Genomic DNA, 20,928 nt, shown 5'->3' on the forward strand with positions numbered 1-20,928 from the left:
TGGAGATAGATTCTTATCACTGTGTCTGGCTCGCCATTTTCCTCGCACATCCCGGCGGCTTTAGTGGCCGAGGTTCTGCGACACTACTGTCGCCATGTCCACAAACACACATTCCGCTTCGTCACACTGCGGCGAGCTGTCAGTCAGCGGACAGACGTCTCACTCATAATTGAGTGTAGATCTCCCCTGCTGAGCATCACTGATGAGGCAGCCCACTGAGGCCCCGTTTACACTGAGCCGGATAAGGTTATCCAGGGTAAATCACACATAACCTTATCCGTGTCCACACACAACAATGCCACAGTTTAAGACCCCCGCTCCTCTATGTCCGTCGGCGCAACGCGACATAGTTAAATAGTTAAAAATCCACTTGAGCGTCCATCCGCTCCAAGCTCTCCAGTAGATGACTTTACTTCACTGTGAAGTTGTTATTTAAAAGAGCTATATTGTAAATAGTTTGCTGTGCAATTTAAATTTGTTTGCTGTGTTTTGTGTGAACGTTTTTAAATTAAAACGTATCTCCTTTGAACAATATCCAGTGTTGTAGTATTTCAACTAACTAGAATCCAGTGTGCTGTGGGGCCCTATTGTAGTGAATCACACCTGAGCCATCATACATTAATTCAATCTACAACAATTACAACAATTAATCGAGGGATCTAAATAAACTCTTTTGCCTTCACCTTCATTTTCCATTTCCATTTCCAAGCAATATTTGTAGTCACACACTGTCCGTATTACATCCACGGAAGGAAGGGACAAAGTTTTTCGCTAAGTAGAATCACAGCTGACCTGGACTTGGAAAGTTCTCTTGCCGTCTGAGATGTGTTGTATCCCGAATAGCTGCAATAGCCCGTTGCCTACTCTTAATGTATTGATTTGTGACTTCCAAAAGCGCATGTACATGTACAAAAAGGAGAAACACGGGCATGTCTGGATGATCCGCCTCCATCTTTGTTATGAAGCTGGCTGTGGTACGTTCTTTCTGATGTCTCTTTCTGTGTGGGGCGCGGTCTTCCTGGCATCACTTCCTGTGTAGGCACAGTCTTTCTGGCGTCACTTCCTCTCCGAACTCAGTTTGTAAGCGATTAATGAGTCCATACAAAGCCAAGTGTCGAAGATTCAAGAAATACACGGCGCACTTACCCGTGTAAAAATTTGTCCGAGGAGGGGGACCTTAAACGCTGGTTTACTGTGGCTGAAACGGGGCTTAGGCTAAATAATTATTCGTTTAAGGGGTTAAACGATTTAGTGTAGACATGGCCTGAATATGGGTGTGTTTACGCTGGTTTGGTCCTTTAAAAGAAATGATGTTGCGTTTTCAAGTACAGTTTGTTTGGTAAACCGTAAACGAGAGCGTCTTAACCCTGGTGTGTACCAAACTAGTGCTTGCTCTGCTTGCGGGAGAACAAGTTTTGGTTTACTTGAGTTTAAATGTGAATGCTACGTGCAGCAAAGATCAGACTAGAGATGTAACGATAAACGGTAATAATGATAACCACGGTAAAACTCCCGATGGTTAGTAATACCAATTTAAATTAAAAAATTTTAAAATACATGATTAACTGCACTGTGATAAACTCAGGGACTGACTGGCGCCAGCTCGATAGCTAAAATGCTAACATGAAAACAAGAGACAAAGTATTTCCACAATAAGAAACGACATACCTCAATCTTAACTTACACAAACACATTACTGTCTGAGCAACTAAGGCAGAGGTAGGGAACCTATGGCTCTCGAGCCAGATGTGGCTCTTTTAATGACTGCATCTGGCTCTCGGATAACTCTTAGCTGACATTGCTTAACGCGATAAGTAATGAATAATTCCGCTGGTAATCACAGTGTTAAAAATAACGTTCAAAATATAAAACATTCTCATGCATTTTAAACCATCCATCCATTTCTACCGCACCTGTTCAAGAAGTCGCATTAATGGTAAGAAGTATTTGATTTATTATTGGTTAGCTTCAGAATAACAATGTTATTAAAGGAAAAGAGACTTATTATACTCTAAAAATGTTGGTCTTACTTAAAAATGCACGCATTTAGTTGTATTCAGTGTTGAAAAATATTATATGGCTCAGGGGGAAATACATTTTAAAATATTTGGCTTTCATGGCTCTCTCAACCAAAAAGGTTCCGGACCCCTGAACTAAGGTATTCAATTGTACACATTGAAACTACAAGCTGTGCTCTTTTAGTGTATCTCAGAGTGATCGTTATTACACAGAGAAAAAGAGACAGAGGTGAGTTTTACGGTGCGTTCAAGGACCGCTGAACAGAGTACGACGCCAACAATGCCCGCCAAAAATAATGAATATAACCCCAGAGTCCTTTTTGCAACAATTAATCATTTTTTTAACACTGATTTTAATAATATACCTCACACGCCTACAGACTTCCTTTGTGAGCAGTTTGCAGACCACTTCAGAAAAAAAATAAACACCATCAGATGTGACATTTTATTTCTTCACACTGCTTTTAATTCATCTGAGTGTCTGTTTTTACCGAAGGAAACGCTGGACAGTTTTGTCAAGGTTAATGCTGAGATGCTTAATAGGGTTCTTTATACAATAAAACCCACGACATGTCGCTAAAATTCAATTCCAACCAATTTTTTTTAGAATATTCTATGGTTCTTTGAGAGAGATTTTAAACATCTTAAATTGCTCGCTTCTTTCATGCTGCTATTAAAAAAGCGGCGGTGAGACCCCTGCTAAAGAAGAGCAATGTGGATGCTGACAATTTTAAGAATTACAGACCTGTATTAAACTTACCATTTTTAAGTAAAATTCAAAAAAATGTTTTTAAACAAGTATTGGATTTTTTAAATAAATGCAATATTTTTGAGAAGTTTCAGTCTGGTTTTAGGGTGAGACGGCACATGATAAGACGATTACTAATCAAAACAAATGCACGTTAAAGAAAACGATGACCCAATTAACTGACATTTTAGTCAACTAATAGAAAAGGGATGGAAATGTTGACAGAAACGAAATCCAATCATATTTTCTTTGTCTTGTAATTAGGCGGGACAAGTTCAGAATATACCCAATCACTGCTCGTAAACAGCATACCTATGAAAGAAGGGCCGGGATTTAGTTATGAAAAAAAGACAATCAGATGCTTTTCCTTGTGAGATAAGGAAGTTAGATTTCTCACCGCCGCATTAAAAATGTATGAATTTAAATAATTGATTAACAAATAATGTAATTTGTGTATACCTGGGAAACACATTTCATTTTTGACACTTAATGATGCCATCAGAAGGCGAGTCATTGATCATGACATCTACACAACTGTAAGTTAAAGCACATTTTACAGTATTACTTCTTTACAAAAAAATATATATATTATTTTCTCTACCTCAATGAATCTTTTATTTAATGGGTGTCGAAAAGGTATAACAACTTTAAACGTGGTCTAACGCGCTTACGTCACATGCACAGTAAAAAAAGAGGAAGTGTATGCAGTGTTTCCTGTTTATTTATTGGAGGCGGACATTTATTAACAAATGAAAGGCTACTGTCCCCCCGCAACCTTGAGAGGGACAAGCGGTAGAAAATGTATGGACGGATGAATGAAATTTGTGTTTATTTGCTGCTTCTGATTCTCCCGCGTTCAACCAAATTTACGATGAACGTATGCATATTACTCTGTTTCACAACACACAGACATACATGCTTTGCCAAACACGTAGCATGAACACATTTAAAAAGTGTCTGAACATTATTTATTGGCATTGACCTGAAAAAATGAATAACTACATTATTGCAGTTATTATTGCTTTTCCTTATTGCTCTTTTATCCAGCACTACAATGAGCTAAAGCAACGACATTTCGTTCTTATCTGTACTGTAAAGTTCAAGTTTGAATGACAATAAAAAGGAAGTCTAAGTCAAAGTCTATTCCTGACCATAACATCATGCTCCTTTTGTGTAAAACAAATAGGTTTGCAACTAGTCTAAATAAAGGTGTTTTAAACAAACTTTAAAGAAACAGACTAGTGTTAAAATGACAGCAAAAGTAAACGACAAATATCTAAGAGAACATGAAATGGAAAACAACAATGCTTTTTAAAAGTATATTTTAGAAGTTGTTTTGCAAAATCTAAGCTGGTACAGTAAATACAGCAGAATATATAGTAACTTTTGTATTCAACGCAGCATTTTTTAAATGTTTTAGTTACGTCACATAAAAAGTCACAAAAGCTCTCAAATCAAGTAAACAAATGACACAAAAAGAGCATTTTGAAATTTTGGTTCGAACCAAATACCGATTACAAGTGTGGATGCAGTCTAGACCTGAGCAATATACTGATTATATCGATATATTTAAGTTTTTTGTTGCAGATGATTTAAAAATTTTAACATCTATAATTTTTCTCTTCTTGCTCCGGCATACTTTTTGCCCCTCAGAAGCTTCCGTAATTTGTGCCATCCCATTACTTCCTTACACACATAGCAATACATGGCTAATGCGAACACTAATGAGTTTGTTCCAAAGAAAAGAAAAGTGTTGTCAGTACTTTGGTTTTGTGGCAACAGGCCTGGAACAAGTGCAAAGTTTGTTTCAAAAAGGCATCAGAGGTGTGGGAAATACAACACTTTACGAGGAGAATTAGGCGCGACAACAAAAAAAGTATAGGGCGAAAAATCACCTTACTATGGTGGAATCATTTACACCAGGTATGTATGACAATGCCATGTATGATGAGAAAGAAGCACAATGCATAAAGCGATCACTAAAGCTTTGCACACCGTCAAGATGTGTGAATGAAAAATGCTGTGTTTACTTGATCCACTTACTCAATGTTTTACTTCATTATTTATTTGTTTAATACTACATGTTACAACATAGTATGTTATTCAAGACGGAAGTTTAAGGTTTGCACTTTATCGACCTCAATGTTGGAGATTATTTGCATGCAAAACGTGCAATGCTATATATTTGTTAACAAAAGTATTATATTCAAGCAGAAGTATTACTTCCCTATGGAAGCTCTAAATTTAATTATTTGAAAAATATTCCATAGGAAATACAATTTATATCTGGTCTTAAAAGAACAACATTATACAAATAAACATTTTGCTAACAGTAAAATGCAGTGTATGCAGTGTCATTTCAAACTACTAGTTTTTGATTAAATAAAAGAAAACTTGTTTTGAATTATTTGTCATTTGTATTCAATATATTTTTTATTTTTTTTAAAGTAGGGGGAAAAAATCGGAAATCAATTTTTTTGGGGAAAAAATCTGGGATTTTATTTTTAGGCCATATCACCCAGGCTTAATGCAGCCTTAGACCATGGCCGAATACACTGTAAACCCAGTGTAAAAGTAGATTCCACACACCCAACCGTGATACATATGCTAGGTACATCTGTTGGGAAATTCAAATTAATATGCTAATAACACCGGCCCCATAGAGCTTGTGCAGTACAAAATCACACACTTTAAACGCTCATCTCATTAAAAAATGTTAATAACAGCTGATTCAGGTGATGCTGAGGTAGCTGGCAAATATTGCCAACTGCTCATAATGCACCAGTAACCTAATATAATCGACCTACTGGATTAAGTAATTCACAAGGTGATATTTTTACGATATTTTGACATTTATAAACAATACTATCACGATACAGCAAAATGGGTGTATGGACTTTCAGTTACATAGCACGTCACTTATTAAAGCACACGGAGAGTGTGCAGACTTTTGCTAGGCCAGGGGTCAGCAATGTTGAAAGAGCCATATTGGACCAAAAATGCAAAAAACAATTATGTCTGGAGCAGCAAAAAATTAAAAGCCATATATAATTCTTATAATGATGCAAGTGTCTATATTAGCTATAATTGCCTACTATCAAAATGACTATGTGTCGCAGGCTGAAGGAAATCTTTGTTGACAGAAATGTTGAATTTTAAAATGTATTGTACACATTTTTACAACATTAGAAAACATTAGTAAATCAGAGGCTACTCAGAAGGTGAGATAACTCCTGGAAATTACTGTTTTTTAATGGCCAAAGGTATAGATGTGTGTGTCCAAGTTAAAGGAAACGGCAGGCTGTCTTTTTTTAATAGATTTATTACAATCTTTGACAAGCTAGGTAATGTTTGCTGTGGTCTGGAACAACATGGCACACCAACAACTATCTGAAATGCAGCCAGTATTACATACAGATAATGTGTCATGAGGCATGCAAAACTAAATTGTATACAAAGAGGATAAAAGTAAAGGAAATTAAATGAGCTCAAATACAAATGAGGCGTAATGATGCAATATGTACTTACCGCTAGCCTAAATAGCATGTTAGCATTGATTAGCTTGCAGTCATGCACTGACCAAAAATGCCTGATTAGCACTCCAACAAGTCAATAACATCAACAAAGCTCACTTTTGTGCATTCACGCACAGCATAAAATGTTTGGTGGACAAAATGAGACAAAAAAGGAATGGAAGATTTTACACGCAAACAAACGTCACAGTCCACACTATGGTGAGTTCAAGAACCGCTGAAATTAGTAGGACAAAACCATGTTCACCAAATACTCTCATCAGTGAAGCATACACACACACATATATTAAACAGTGGGCTTTCTAACAATTGGGAAGGTTTGTGTCATGTTTGTCCGCAAACAAAAAACATACTAAAACAAAAAAAAAGGATTTATCCCCCATCTTTTTCCATTTCCAATCCTTTTTTAAAAATGCTCCAAGGAGGCCCTAAAGAGCCGCGGGTTGCTGACCCCCGTGCTAGGCTCTGTCTCCCAATTGCTTGTATTTTGAAAGTGAAAAACAGTGGTGGTCAACCAAGCCAAGATGGCTGTTGTGTTGCAAGCATCGCAGAAACCATCTCAGTATGCAAGGGGTCTAGATCTTTACATTAAAAGCAAATACAGGTAAAAAAAAAAAAAAATCCAACTATGCAATGAAATAGATCCCTATACTTTATCAAAAAAAGATTTGTCGAGTGATATCAAGGATAAAATGGATGTCTACAACTTATTTGGGTGTTGCTGGGTCAAGGAAATTGATATCAACACTCACGGCTAAATCATGCATTGTTTGCCTCGGGTAAAGTTGCATTTCATGATTCTACTTTGCGCCTTGGTACTGGGAGGACGTGACCATGTAAACAAACTAGCACCCGACAACTGCCACCCGTGACTGCATATCCATTTAACAAACTAACAATTACTGAATCATCACCATATTTGATTGTTGTACTGTTGTCACATGTACTCTGGCATATTTGTGTACAAAATAAACAAGAGGGGAGATGTAGAAGTGCCTTTTCCAGACAAAGTATCATTGATTCTGACTTTCTAGTTTCTGTTTGTCAAAAAATAAAATACAAATAATATCAAAATAATACTTCAATGGAAAATATTAAACGAATAAAGTATAGGAAAAATATAACAAACAAATCTTTAACGACGTGGTCACCGCAAACTGGTGTGTTCTTCCACTCTGCTCCCTTTGATTGGAGTGCATGCCCCTTTTGCAGTCATCTTTTGTAAAACATTGCACTCTTCCGCACTTCTTGATTACCTCTCGGGGGAACTTTGAAGACACGTTTATCCTTTTTGCGATTTAAATGGATCGTACAGCCTAAAACAAGGTAAGCATACGGCATTATTCTTCAAGAAAGGCTAAATGGCGCCTAGTACCCATTGAGAACAGACGCTGCTTGACCACCACGCATATTCAATAAGCCGGACGTGAGACGGTAGTGACGTCGTTCAAATCCAAGCATTAGTCAAAAGGTCCTGAATCCAAACCCAAAAAGGAATCACATGTTCCTAATTCAATTTCTGACATTTCCTAAAAGGTATATGAAAATACATCAGTAACTGTTTGAGCTAATTATTGCACAACATAAGAAACAGAGAGAAGCCTCTAGTCAGTTATTCAGTGTCTTTGTCTCTGCCGATGGAGGCGGAGCCGTTAGCATATATACACTATATTGCCAAAAGTATTTGGCCACCCATCCAAATGATCAGAATCAGGTGTCCTAATCACTTGGCCCGGCCACAGGTGTATAAAATCAAGCACTTAGACATGGAGACTGTTTCTACAAACATTTGTGAAAGAATGGGCCGCTCTCAGGAGCTCAGTGATTTCCAGCGTGGAACTGTCATAGGATGCCACCTGTGCAACAAATCCAGTCGTGAAATTTCCTCACTCCTAAATATTCCAAAGTCAACTGTGGGCTTTATTATAAGAAAATTGAAGAGTTTGGGAACAACAGCAACTCAGCCACGAAGTGGTAGGCCACGTAAACTGACAGAGGGGGGTCAGCGGATGCTGAAGCGCATGGTGCAAAGAGTTGCTACAGAGCTTCAAACTTCATGTGACCTTCCAATTAGCCCACGTACAGTACGCAGAGAGCTTCAGGGAATGGGTTTCCATGGCTGTACAGCTGCATCTACGCCATACATCACCAAGTCCAATGCAAAGTGTCGGATGCAGTGGTGTAAAGCACGTCGCCGCTGGACTCTAGAGCAGTGGAGACGCCTTCTCTGGAGTGATGAGTCACACTTTTCCATCTGGCAATCTGATGGATGAGTCTGGGTTTGGAGGTTGCCAGGAGAACGGTACATTTCGGACTGCATTGTGCTGAGTGTGAAATTTAGTGTAGGAGGAATAATGGTGTGGGGTTGTTTTTCAGGAGTTAGGCTTGGCCTCTTAGTTCCAGTGAAAGGAACTTTGAATGCTCCAGGATACCAAAACATTTTGGACAATTCCATGCTCCCAACCTTGTGGGAACAGTTTTCCCATTCCTCTTCCAACGTGACTGTGCACCAGTGCACAAAGCAAGGTCCATAAAGAGTCTGGTGTGGATGAACTTGACTGGCCTGCACAGAGTCCTGACCTGAACCCGATAGAACACCTTTGGGATGAATTAGAACGGAGACTGAGAGCCAGGCCTTCTCAACCAATATCAGTGTGTGACCTCACCGATGCGCTTTTGGAAGAATGGTCGAAAATTCCTATAAACACACTCCGCAACCTTGTGGACAGCCTTCCCAGAAGAGTTGAAGCTGTAATAGCTGCAAAAGGTGGACCAACATCATATTGAACCCTATGGGTTAGGAATGGGATGGCACTTCAAGTTCATATGTGAGTTGAGGCAGGAGGCCAAATACTTTTGGGAATATAGTGTACATACAGACACACAAAAGCTGAAGCTTGTAACATAAACGTGAGGTAACTTAGTAGAAATAAGGAACATCCCCAAAATTGAATGACTTGTTCCTTATCCTATTTCTGACATTTCCTAAAAGGTATATGAAAATCTGCATATAATTTATCTATAGCGGAATTAAAGAACCGGAGCAAATGGTAAATGGTAAATGGGTCGTACTTGTATTGCACTTTTATACCTTTTTTTTTAAGGAACTCAAAGCGCTTTGACACTATTTTCCACATTCACCCATTCACACAGACACATTCACACACTGATGGCGGTAACCAGTCCCATCAGGAGCAAGGGTGAAGTGTCTTGCTCAAGGACACAACGGACGTGACTAGGATGGTAGAAGGTGGGGATTGAACCAGTAACCCTCAGATTGCTGGCACGGCCACTCTCCCAACTTCGCCACACCGTCCCCACTCTTGTCTGTTTCTACCATATTCGTCTCTGTGGGGGCTGCTAACATAGAAGTTATGATGCAATGTAGAAATTGTCTGGATAAGGCCTAAACTGAATGTTACTTATGCCATTTCAGACATTTCCTGAAAATGTCCGTGCAACTCTGAGTTATTTTGCTAATGTATCAATTGGCCGACAGACCAACGGCAACAAGTACATAACCTCCTAGCGGAGGTAATAATGTTCTAAAAGAATCATACCTGTGAGCACTAAACATAAGAAAAATCTATCATCTCTTTCACTTGTTTTCTCTACTTTTGAGAGAAGAGACACTCAAACTGTCGCTTAAAATAAAGCCTGGGGCTCCACCAACTATCCATTCTTCAACTGTCAAGCTGTGAGTTTGATCATTTTCTTTTTCTCCAGCAAATAAGATAACCTGTGAGTGTAACGTTAGCACTTTAGCTCACCTACTGTAACTATGCTAATGTTGCTAACGTCTGTGTCCTCCTGTCCCCTTCATAGTTAGGTGGTTGTATGTGATATATGGCATCTATTACGCTGGACAAGTGCAGAGTTACAGTCTACATGTAAAAAGCAGATAACTGTTTTGTGAAAATTGCAGACAAACAAAATGGAGTGTTCCCAGTAGGGCTTTTATAACAGCACTTTGTCTGAATACAGCAACACGGCTAGATTGTTCCAAATTGTGGTACCTCTGAGACTTACATAAAACTGTTGAATGATACTATAATATGCGCCCTTTGCAGGTGAATCTAGGTTGTCATATTTAATCTGAGCTAAGGCTCTACAATGAATTCTGAAATCAATCAATAAATCCATGTTTTGATCATGGACTTCAACTCAACATTTCAGAGGCAAAACCCCCCAAATGAAAAGTGAAAGGTAACCTTTTCCAGCATTGCGTGAAGGTGATGTCCCCACTGCATAACCCTCCCCGCCGCTCCCATTCCCTTGTGATTATGTGGAAATAATCGTGCATTTGTGCCATGATAGCCAATTACAACATTCTCATGGATGTTACTGCAGCGTCCAAGGTAGCAGCATTGCAATGCCATGCAGAGGGGCCTGGGCAGATTTTTTTTGTTTTGTTTGATAGATTGATCTAAGTCCCCTTCTACACTAATCCAGGTTAAACCCCACCTAGCCTTATCCTTGTCCACACACAATGGTCATTTAAAACCCCCACGCCCCCACCGTCCGCCGGCGCAACGCAACCTAGTACGCATGCGCGGAAAATGCGCACGTCATAGTCACCTCCAGTGTTGCTTTGTGTGCAAGTTCTTGAATTTAACGTATCTGAACAATATCCAGTGTTGTGGTATTTATATTAACTGGAATCCAGTGTGTTGTGGGGCCCTATTGTAGTGAATCCCACCTGAGACATTATTACTTAATGAAATCTTTAATGGACGTGTTAAGGTAAACAATGTGATAAATAACATTTTACATAAATCAAATTAGGGATCTAGATATCTGGTCAGGACACTCCTCACTCTTTTGCCTTCACCTTCATTGTCCATTCCTTTTTGGTGACTTTATATACTCTGGACCTAGACGTTGAGTCTGCGACATACATGGCGGACAATAACTGATACAGTCTGCTTTGCCAGTCCAAAAGCATTCACCGTTTTTGTAGTCTTCCCCTCGTAGTCAATAATTTGTTTTTATCACATCCATGGGAGCCCGCCTTCTCATTGTCTCTCTTTCGACAAATGGACAAAGTTTTCCGGGAAGTAGAATCACAGCTGACCTAGACATTCGAAAGTTCTCTTGCCGTCTGAGAAGTGTTGTATCCGAAAATAACTGCAATCGCACGTTTTCTTCTCTCAAGGTATTCATGTGTGATTTCCACAAGCGTCTGTACAGACGGAAGGAGAAACACGGGCATGTCTGGATGACTTGGCCTCCATATTTCCAGTGGTAAGGTCCGAGTTACGAAATCGCTTTATTATGAAGCTGGCTGTGGCGCGTTCTTTCTGACGTCACTTCCTGTGTGGGGCGCGGTCTTTCTGGCGTCACTTCCTCTCCGAACTCAGTTTGTAAACGATCAATGAGTCCATACAAAGCTAAGTGCCGGAGATTCAAGAAATACACGGCGCACAAACAGTGTGCCAGCCCAGCTACATGTTGTATGTAGCTTTTACTTGTACACGTAGGAGACAGCAAAGCATACTTGTTCAACAGCCACACAGCTTACACTGACGGAATCCCATGCAGCCCTAACTCTTCCGGTCTACATTATACACCCCCGCTACCACCAAACCCCCCCACACATCACCCCCCCCCCCTCCCCCCCATCCTTGCGTCTGTTGAGCGGAAGAGTTAGGGCTGCATAGGATTCTGGGTATTTGTTGTGTTGTGTTTATGTTGTGTTACGGTGCGGATGTTCTCCAGAAATGTGTTTGTCATTCTTTTTTGGTGTGGGTTCACAGTGTGGCACATATTTGTAACGTAACAGTGTTAAAGTTGTTTGATACGACCACCGTCAGTGTAAGCTGTGTGGCTGTTGAACAAGTTTGCCTTGCTGTCACTTACGTGTGCAAGCAGAAGCTGCATTCAACATGTGGCCGAGCAGGTACGCTGTTTGAGCAGACTGTAGAGGGCGCTAAAAGCAGTGCCATCACACCCTGAAATTCGGTAGTCTCCCGGGGAAATTGGGAGGGTTGGGAAGAGAATGACGCTATCAAGCGCCATTCATTCAAAACTCGCGGGCCGAACTAACATTACATTTTCATATTAAGGTGCGGGCCGGGGAGTGTGTCTGAGACCTCTGGTTAACATAGCACAAAGCAAATTAAGCTTTGGATGCAGTGTTTTTTCATTTTAAATTTTTTGGCTCCCATTGGTTTCTTTAATTTGTGAAACTTGTCAAAATGGCTCTTTGAGTGGTAAAGGTTGCCGACCCCTGGTCTAGCCTCTTTCGTTGTACTTGTGCAATGATAATAAAGAGCTGTTCCTTCTTCCTAAAACGGTACTAGACTGATGATCTTCTAATAGTTTACTCGCTCTGGAATGCAGATAGCATGTTTGCAAAGAAAAACATTGAAAGTAGGGGAAGCGCTGTAATCATGCTCAGTAGAATCCAGGTTCTTCATCAAAAAGTTCCCTGTCCTGTTTCCTATACCGCACATCCATCATGTCTGAATGCAAAATCTCTCCCTAGCATTTGTACGGTTCGAAGTTTTACGAAATAGAAATATTGGAAATAGAATTAATCTGTTTCTCGGGCGATACTGCTACCATGATATCAATTTTGCAAACACAGTACACACAATTTATAAATATACTTTAACGCACTTTACTGTTGACAGTGTTGTAGATGTGCTTTATGGAGGTTATGTTTTGGCAATATTGGCGTGAGCTTGCACGCAGTTTTGGATACTTCTGTTCGCGGGGGTTTACAGTCTGTTTACGTACTTATTTAGACATTAAGTCAAGCTTTCAACCAGAAGGGGAGGAGCCTCTGCTTCAGGCTTTGAGAAAACACAGAAAAGGTAGGATAAGTAATATTTCCACCTGGTCTTAAGACCAGGTGTACATTATAACTCAGACGTGCAACATGCGGTGACATAAATGCCGATAAAAGAGCTTTTTCCAGCAGAGTCTGAATCACTAATGTACCTAATGTTGTGACCAGGTAAATCTATATCATGTTTATGAAGTTTATTTTTGACTGTGTCTGGGGAAAAAATTGCGGTGACGACTTTAATTATATATTTAAATAGTGTACATTTTCAAAAGATAAATTATGATACTTTAAGAAGGTGGGGCATGGTTTAATTTTCAATCTGGGAACGCCTCCAGAATCGAACATTATGCAGACGGACTCAAAACACGGGTTATAAAAGTGACTGTGGAGCAATGTTCCCTCTAATTTTTCATGTGTGTGAGCAAACGCAAAAACTCCCTGAGCATTCAGTGGAGCCCATGGGAGCAACATCAGACGTGCACACTGTGGCTACACCAGCAGCTAACTTGTCCCAAACCTGACTAAATAACAAGTTAAATCTCCATCCATCCATCCATTTTCTACCGCTTGTCCCTTTCGGGGTCGCGGGGGGTGCTGGAGCCTATCTCAGCTGCATTCGGGCGGAAGGTGGGGTACACCCTGGGCAAGTCCCCACCTCTTCGCAGGGCCAACACAGATAGACAGACAACATTCTCTTATTATTATAATCAAATGACAGCAGTCATTTCCATGAGGTTATTTTCTAATATATGTGTTTAGGCCCACTTAAAATGACAATAACAAAAAATATTGTTTTTCATGAACTGTGTACTTGTTTGTCTGAGTGGAGGTCCTTCTTTGGAAATAATTTGTACCCCTTTCAGACATTGCATTTAGTTCCCATTAAAACATTCACATGTTGCACAATGAGATGTAAGCAGGGGATCATGTGTACATTCCTGCAACTTCCTGTTTGTAATAAATATATTTTTATTAGTATCTATTTAATATACTAACAGCATTTCATGATTATTATTTAGAAATTAAGATTCCTAATAAATGACACTAGAATAAGCACACAATTGATTGGTAAATCATAGTGTAACGACCTGGAATTACACTTGATGTGTGGTGTTGGAGTTGTCCGACTTTTTGTGTGGCTGTAAACGCATCACTAGCTAAGTGCCATATGTGCATGTGTTGGCGTAAGTGAGAAAGAGCGAGCGGCTGCTGTTGATATAAAAAAGTTGGTTTCGGTCTGGTTTGTACTGCAGAAAATGACCGGCTTTGCTAGATATCATTTTTTTTACTAATGTTTTGGTGATTTGTTTATGGCTGACAATAAAGAGTTTTGCTCAGTAAAGTGATGGATGGAATTCATGTCCTCAAAGCATCTCGACAGTCGTTACAATACTTGAACAATGATGACGAAAACTGTTTTCTCTGTCGTGTCCGTGTCGTGTCGAAAATTGTTATGCGCTTATTTTTTTATTTGATTTTGTGCGTGGCATAGATTTGCCGTGCGCAGAGGACGCTTGAGCAGTGCGCAATTGCACAGGCGCGCACCTTAGAGGGAACATTGCTGTGGAGCAACATTTATGCAAAATTTACACCAAAGCATATTGAATACGTATTATCTAGACCACATGGAAGATTACAATTACATGTCCCCTTCAATGATGCTCATTATTTTGGATGTGTTGCATATGCCCAAATAAAAAGCAAAATGCTATGTAATCATTGGATGATGCTTTTGTGCAATGATTATCAAACTGGTGATTTTGTTTTTGTTTTAATAAAAATACAATTATATTTGAAACATATATGATACAACCACACATGTAAGATTTTCTCAAATTGAATTCAAATTAAATTGGCCTCAGAGGTGGACTTTAGAGGTTATGCTGGCTTTAGTGTGGCGCCTTTGTAGCACTCCCTTCACAAAAGGGCCACGCTATCAAAAGAAGCTAAACACATCATACAAGAGTCAAGGACAGATAACTGGAAAAGGAATAGTAGAGAACAGACAGTGGGAGTGTCAAGGCCTCATTTGTTCACAAAGCTTTAAAAAGTTGTGCGGCTGTTCTTGGATCACAAATTAACTTCAGAGAGACCAATGTCAAGGACCAAGAGAAGCCATGGCCCTGACATCTAAAAAGTAGGTCAAGAGGTTACAGATACGGAAGGAAAAAGGAGATAAAGTCTCAGAAAGCTCATGCACACGTCTATAAATACAGTGCACTCACACACTATTCACAGTTAACAAAACTGCATCGGTTAGAACAACGACAAACTGTATTAAAAAACACAAATACGTTTTGACCCTAGAAATTGTGTTGACTTGAAATTTTTTCACACAGCTCAATTTGCTGTAATCCAAAATGTAATTTAGTCTCTACTAGTGTTGTCCCGATACCAATATTTTAGTACCGGTACCAAAATTATTTAGATACTTTTCGGTACTTTTCTAAATAAAGGGGACCACAAAAAATTGCATTATTGGCTTTATTTTAACAAAAAATCTTAGGGTATGTTAAACATATTTTTCTTATTGCAAGTTTGTCCTTAAATAAAATAGTGAACATACTAGACAACTTGTCTTTTAGTAGTAAGTAAGCAAAAAAAGGCTCCTAATTTAGTCTGCTGACGTATGCAGTAACATATTGTGTCATTTTCCATTCTATTATTTTGTCAAAATTATTAAGGACAAGTGGTAAAAAATGAATTATTAATCTACTTGTTCATTTACTGTTAATATCTGCTTACTTTCTCTTTAAACATGTTCTATCTACACTTCTGTTAAAATGTAATAATCACATATTCTTCTGTTTGATAGTTTACATTAGTTTTGGATGATACCACAAATTTGGAGATTACGGACTGGTACTTTTCAGAGGCGTTATAGTACCGAATATGATTCATTAGTATCGCGGTACTATACTACCGTATTTTTCGGATTATAAATCGCAGTTTTTTTCATAGTTTGGGGGTGCAATTTATACTCTGGAGCGATTTATGTGTGAAATTATTAACACATTACGGTAAAATATCAAATAATATTATTTATCTCATTCATGTAAGAGACTAGGCGTATATCAGCAATCGTCACACACACGTCAACCAATAAAAATTCGGCAGGGGCAGGTCATGGCAGAAGTGCATTGTGAAAAAAAAGATGCTACCTGCTACTACTTCCGTACCTATGAAAATTGATCATTTCAACATCGGCGGTAACTTATAAAAACTGAGAAGGGCTGAACAAAAATGGCACCAAAAAGGAAATCATACACTGCAGGTTACAAGCTGGAAGTAGTGAATTATGCAGCAGAAAACGGCAATCGAGCAGCAGAAAGAAAGTTTGGAGTAAGCGAGAAACTTGTAAGGGACTGGCGAAAAGCGGAGGCTACTCTTACTGAAATAAAGAAAAATAGTTGTTTAGAAGCGACGCAGAGGAAGAAGATTTCATCGGATTTAGCGATTAGGAGTGACAGATTGTTCGGTAAACGTATAGCATGTTCTATATGTTATAGTTATTTGAATGACTCTTACCGTAATATGTTACGTTAACATACCAGGCACGTTCTCAGTCGGTTATTTATGCGTCATATAACGTACACTTATTCAGCCTGTTGTTCACTATTCTTTATTTATTTTAAATTGCCTTTCAAATGTCTATTCTTGGTGTTGGATTTTATCAAATAAATTTCCCCAAAAAAATGCGACTTATACTCCAGTGCGACTTATATATGTTTTTTTTCCTTCTTTATTATTCATTTTCGTCCAGTGCGATTTATACTCCGGAGCGATTTATAATCCGAAAAATGTGGTAATACCGGTATACCGTACAACCTACTTTTTTGCAGAACCTCCCTTTTCTTCTGGAACAAAATGCGTCAAGAAATGAAGATGAGAGGCCTCATTTTACTCACTGTTGTTGTTTCTTAGCGTGACTTATTCCATCCATCCATCAATCCATCTTCTTCCGCTTATCCGAGGTCGGGTCGCGGGGGCAGCAGCCTAAGCAGGGAAGCCCAGACTTCCCTCTCCCCAGCCACTTCGTCCAGCTCTTCCCGGGGGATCCCGAGGCGTTCCCAGGCCAGCCGGGAGACATAGTCTTCCCAACGTGTCCTGGGTCTGCCCCGTGGCCTCCTACTGGTCGGACGTGCCCTAAACACCTCCCTAGGGAGGCGTTCGGGTGGCATCCTGACCAGATGCCCGAACCACCTCATCTGGCTCCTCTCGATGTGGAGGAGCAGCGGCTTTACTTTGAGCTCCCCCCGGATGGCAGAGCTTCTCACCCTATCTCTAAGGGAGAGCCCCGCCACCTGGCGGAGGAAACTCATTTCGGCCGCTTGTACCCGTGATCTTGTCCTTTCGGTCATAACCCAAAGCTCATGACCATAGGTGAGGATGGGAACGTAGATCGACCGGTAAATTGAGAGCTTTGCCTTCCGGCTCAGCTCCTTCTTCACCACAACGGATCGATACAGCGTCCGCTTTACTGAAGACGCCGCACCGATCCGCCTGTCCATCTCACGATCCACTCTTCCCTCACTCGTGAACAAGACTCCGAGGTACTTGAACTCCTCCACTTGTGGCAGGGTCTCCTCCGCAACCCGGAGATGGCACTCCACCCTTTTCCGGGCGAGAACCATGGACTCGGATTTGGAGGTGCTGATTCTCATCCCAGTCGCTTCACACTCAGCTGTGAACTGATCCAGTGAGAGCTGAAGATCCTGGCCGGATGAAGCCATCAGGACAACACCATCTGCAAAAAGCAGAGACCTAATCCTGCAGCCACCAAACCAGATCCCCTCAACGCCTTGACTGCGCCTAGAAATTCTGTCCATAAAAGTTATGAACAGAATCGGTGACAAAGGGCAGCCTTGGCGGAGTCCAACCCTCACTGGGAACGTGTCCAACTTACTGCGGGCAATGCGGACCAAACTCTGGCACTGATCATACAGGGAGCGGACCGCCACAATCAGGCAGTCCGATACCCCATACTCTCTGAGTACTCTCCACAAGACTTCCCGAGGGACACGGTCGAATGCCTTCTCCAAGTCCACAAAACACATGTAGACTGGTTGGGCAAACTCCCATGCACCCTCAAGGACCCTGCCGAGAGTATAGAGCTGGTCCACAGTTCCACGACCAGGACGAAAACCACACTGTTCCTCCTGAATCCGATTTATTCCGACTGATGAATACAATATTTTTTGGCAACTTATACTATTGTGAAATGGAGAACAAGAGTCAAATGGAACCGAACCCAGTCAATACTGTGCACAGGAAATGCTGTGTAAGTGAATTAGGACATTTTGGCTGGATAATTTGCACTTTGACCCAGATACAAAGGCCAGCAGAGGTCTGCATTCATAATGACGCCAGGATTTGGGGGGAGTTCCCAAGTATGACAGCTGTGTGGGCCTGTTGGACAGACACAGTGTGGTCATATGTGTGTGTTGTAAGCTAGTGAACAGGTGAGACCCATGCAGGGCACAAGAAAGAAAACTAGTTGAACAAAGTTTGGAACAGCTGATGGCATTCAAGTCATACTTGCAGCAACACTCCTAATCTGACATTTGTTTAGGAATGGTGGCCAAATGTTTTGGACACATGGGTGCTCACGGCACAAACAGCACACTAACTGAAACGGATTAAATCCTCAGCGCTGCTAATGCAATGAAAATCACCAAGATATAAATCAATGGTGGACTACAACCAGATAGTCCTGCATTTACTTCACATTTTGTTCAAAATGGGAGTATGGACACCGACAAAAGTGGAGACCGTAGACTGATTTTCCAAAGCCTTATTTCCACCCTTTTTTCTGGCGACTACTCCTTCCACATTTTTCAACGGATTTCAACCGTTCCACTGTCAAAACATTCCTTTTAGTCAGGACAAAAAACAAAGTTGTTTTTTGAACTGGAAAAATTCCCGGTTTTCCCGAAATTCTGTAATACCATTTCTGAATTCAACATGTTACTACTTCAACATTTCTCGACCGATTTGAAAAATTCCAAAACCAACCATTTGAACTCATTCAGACCATTCATGTTGTTTACCATTTTCCAAAAAATTCCCGCTTTACCTGAGAATCCCGATTTTGGGGGAAATTCCCATTGAAATCAATGGGACATTCTTCAAAGTTCCACAACTCCCACATTTTTCATCTGATTCAAACTGTTCCAACTTCTAAATATTCAGCCTGTTTGGGAATTGTGTGCTCTACTTCAACAATTCTAAAAAAATTCCAGGATTTCAGTTCATCTTCAGCATTGGAGCATTCACACGCAATTCCTTCATGAATTGCCTCATCTAGTTGTGTATATGTTTATATTTGTTTATAGTCAATACTTATTTACTTACTTATTGTATATTAATTTATTTACTTGTTTATTTATTCACTCTTCTGTTACAAATAGAGAACAAAGATGTGTTAAAACTGCTATGATACGAAAAGGGGTAAGATTAAATAAGCTCTTCTTCCTTCTACTCTTTTTCGGACATTCTGTAATAAAACAACTAGAAATATGGGATGTATTACAATGTATTGTATGCATGTTCAAAATAAACTGAAACTGACTGATTGACTGAGTTCAAATATTGTGTTGATATTGTTAAACTGTATAGCACTCACACAAATGAATTGAAAAATGTACAGTTAATATGTGTGACTGGTATCGGTTTTGGTATCAGCCGATCTCACACATGGATGATCGGTTTTGGAAAACCCTGATCGAAACAGCCCCTAACCTTTACATTTAGAACACTTTTAGTTGGAAATATGTGAGCATTTGTGGTAACAGAGCAGCATTTGTAGTTTTTGAGACTCACCGGTGAGGTTGGTGCGTGCACTGTAGGAGCCCAGGTAGCGGCCGTCCGTGTTGGGCGTGTAACACTCAAACAGGCCCTGGTCCTTGGCCTGCACCTTGGTGATGTGCAGCAAGGCCGAGTCACGACTCAGCCTCTCCACGTAGATATCTTTGCTGTTCACCCTCTGGGCGTAGACGGCGTAGGCGTAGTTGGGCTGGGCCGTGCTCACGATGCGGATCTCCCGGTCCGCCGCGGACGCCAGGTACATGGACCACTCGAAGTCCTGCTCCACACCGTCTTTGTAGCCCGTCACGTTGCACCAGATGGTCACGTGGGAGCCCTCGGTCCGGACGAGCGGCCCGCTCTGCACCGTCACCACTCTCTGGGCCACGGCGGCACCTGCTACAGAAAGACAGGGAGACAGAGAACATGTGTTACAAAACTGCAGGCTGAAATATTTAGCACAGGTCGTGTTGGCGCACCGCACGTCTCGCAGGAAATAAAGTAACATCTTGCAGGTACACATTCTCTGGAGGTGTGCTTCTCAACACGGCCTAACACTTGAATTATTCTCTTTTTTAAACAACTGCCATCCAACCCTGCTCACTGCTATCTGCTTTAACACAGTGCTTTTGAACATTTTTTGAGCCAAGTCGCATTTTCTGGAGGCACACCACCGGCAGAAATCATTAAAAAATGAAACTCAGTAGACAATAAAAAGTCGTTTTGTTGGATATGAATTTAAACCATAGCCAACCATGCATCACTTAGCTCTTGTCTCAAAGTAGGTGTACTGTCACGACCTGTCACATCACGCCATGACTTATTTTGAGTTTGTTGGTGTTTTCCCGTGTGTAGTGTTTTAGTTCTTGTCTTGCGCTCCAATTTTGGTGGCTTTTCCTGTTGCAGTTTCATGTCTTCCTTTGAGTGCTATTCCCCGCGCCTGCTTTGTTTTAGCAATCAAGAATATTTAAGTTGTTGCTATCTTTTTCTGTGTGGACATTGTTGCCATGTCATATACGGATTTACTTTGTG

The 20,928-nt window shown here is 40.5% G+C and overlaps 1 protein-coding gene across 1 annotated transcript in view; it reads right to left on the reverse strand.

The window, feature by feature from the left end:
* LOC133665349 (immunoglobulin superfamily member 3-like) overlaps positions 1-20,928 on the reverse strand; it is a 346,105-nt gene that overhangs the window by 222,321 nt on the left and 102,856 nt on the right. The window contains 1 exon segment of the mRNA XM_062070626.1: positions 19,915-20,295. Within this exon segment, the coding sequence (XP_061926610.1) occupies positions 19,915-20,295 (381 nt within the window).

This window comes from Entelurus aequoreus, linkage group LG14 (assembly GCF_033978785.1).
Source record: "Entelurus aequoreus isolate RoL-2023_Sb linkage group LG14, RoL_Eaeq_v1.1, whole genome shotgun sequence".
Lineage (NCBI taxonomy): Eukaryota > Metazoa > Chordata > Actinopteri > Syngnathiformes > Syngnathidae > Entelurus > Entelurus aequoreus.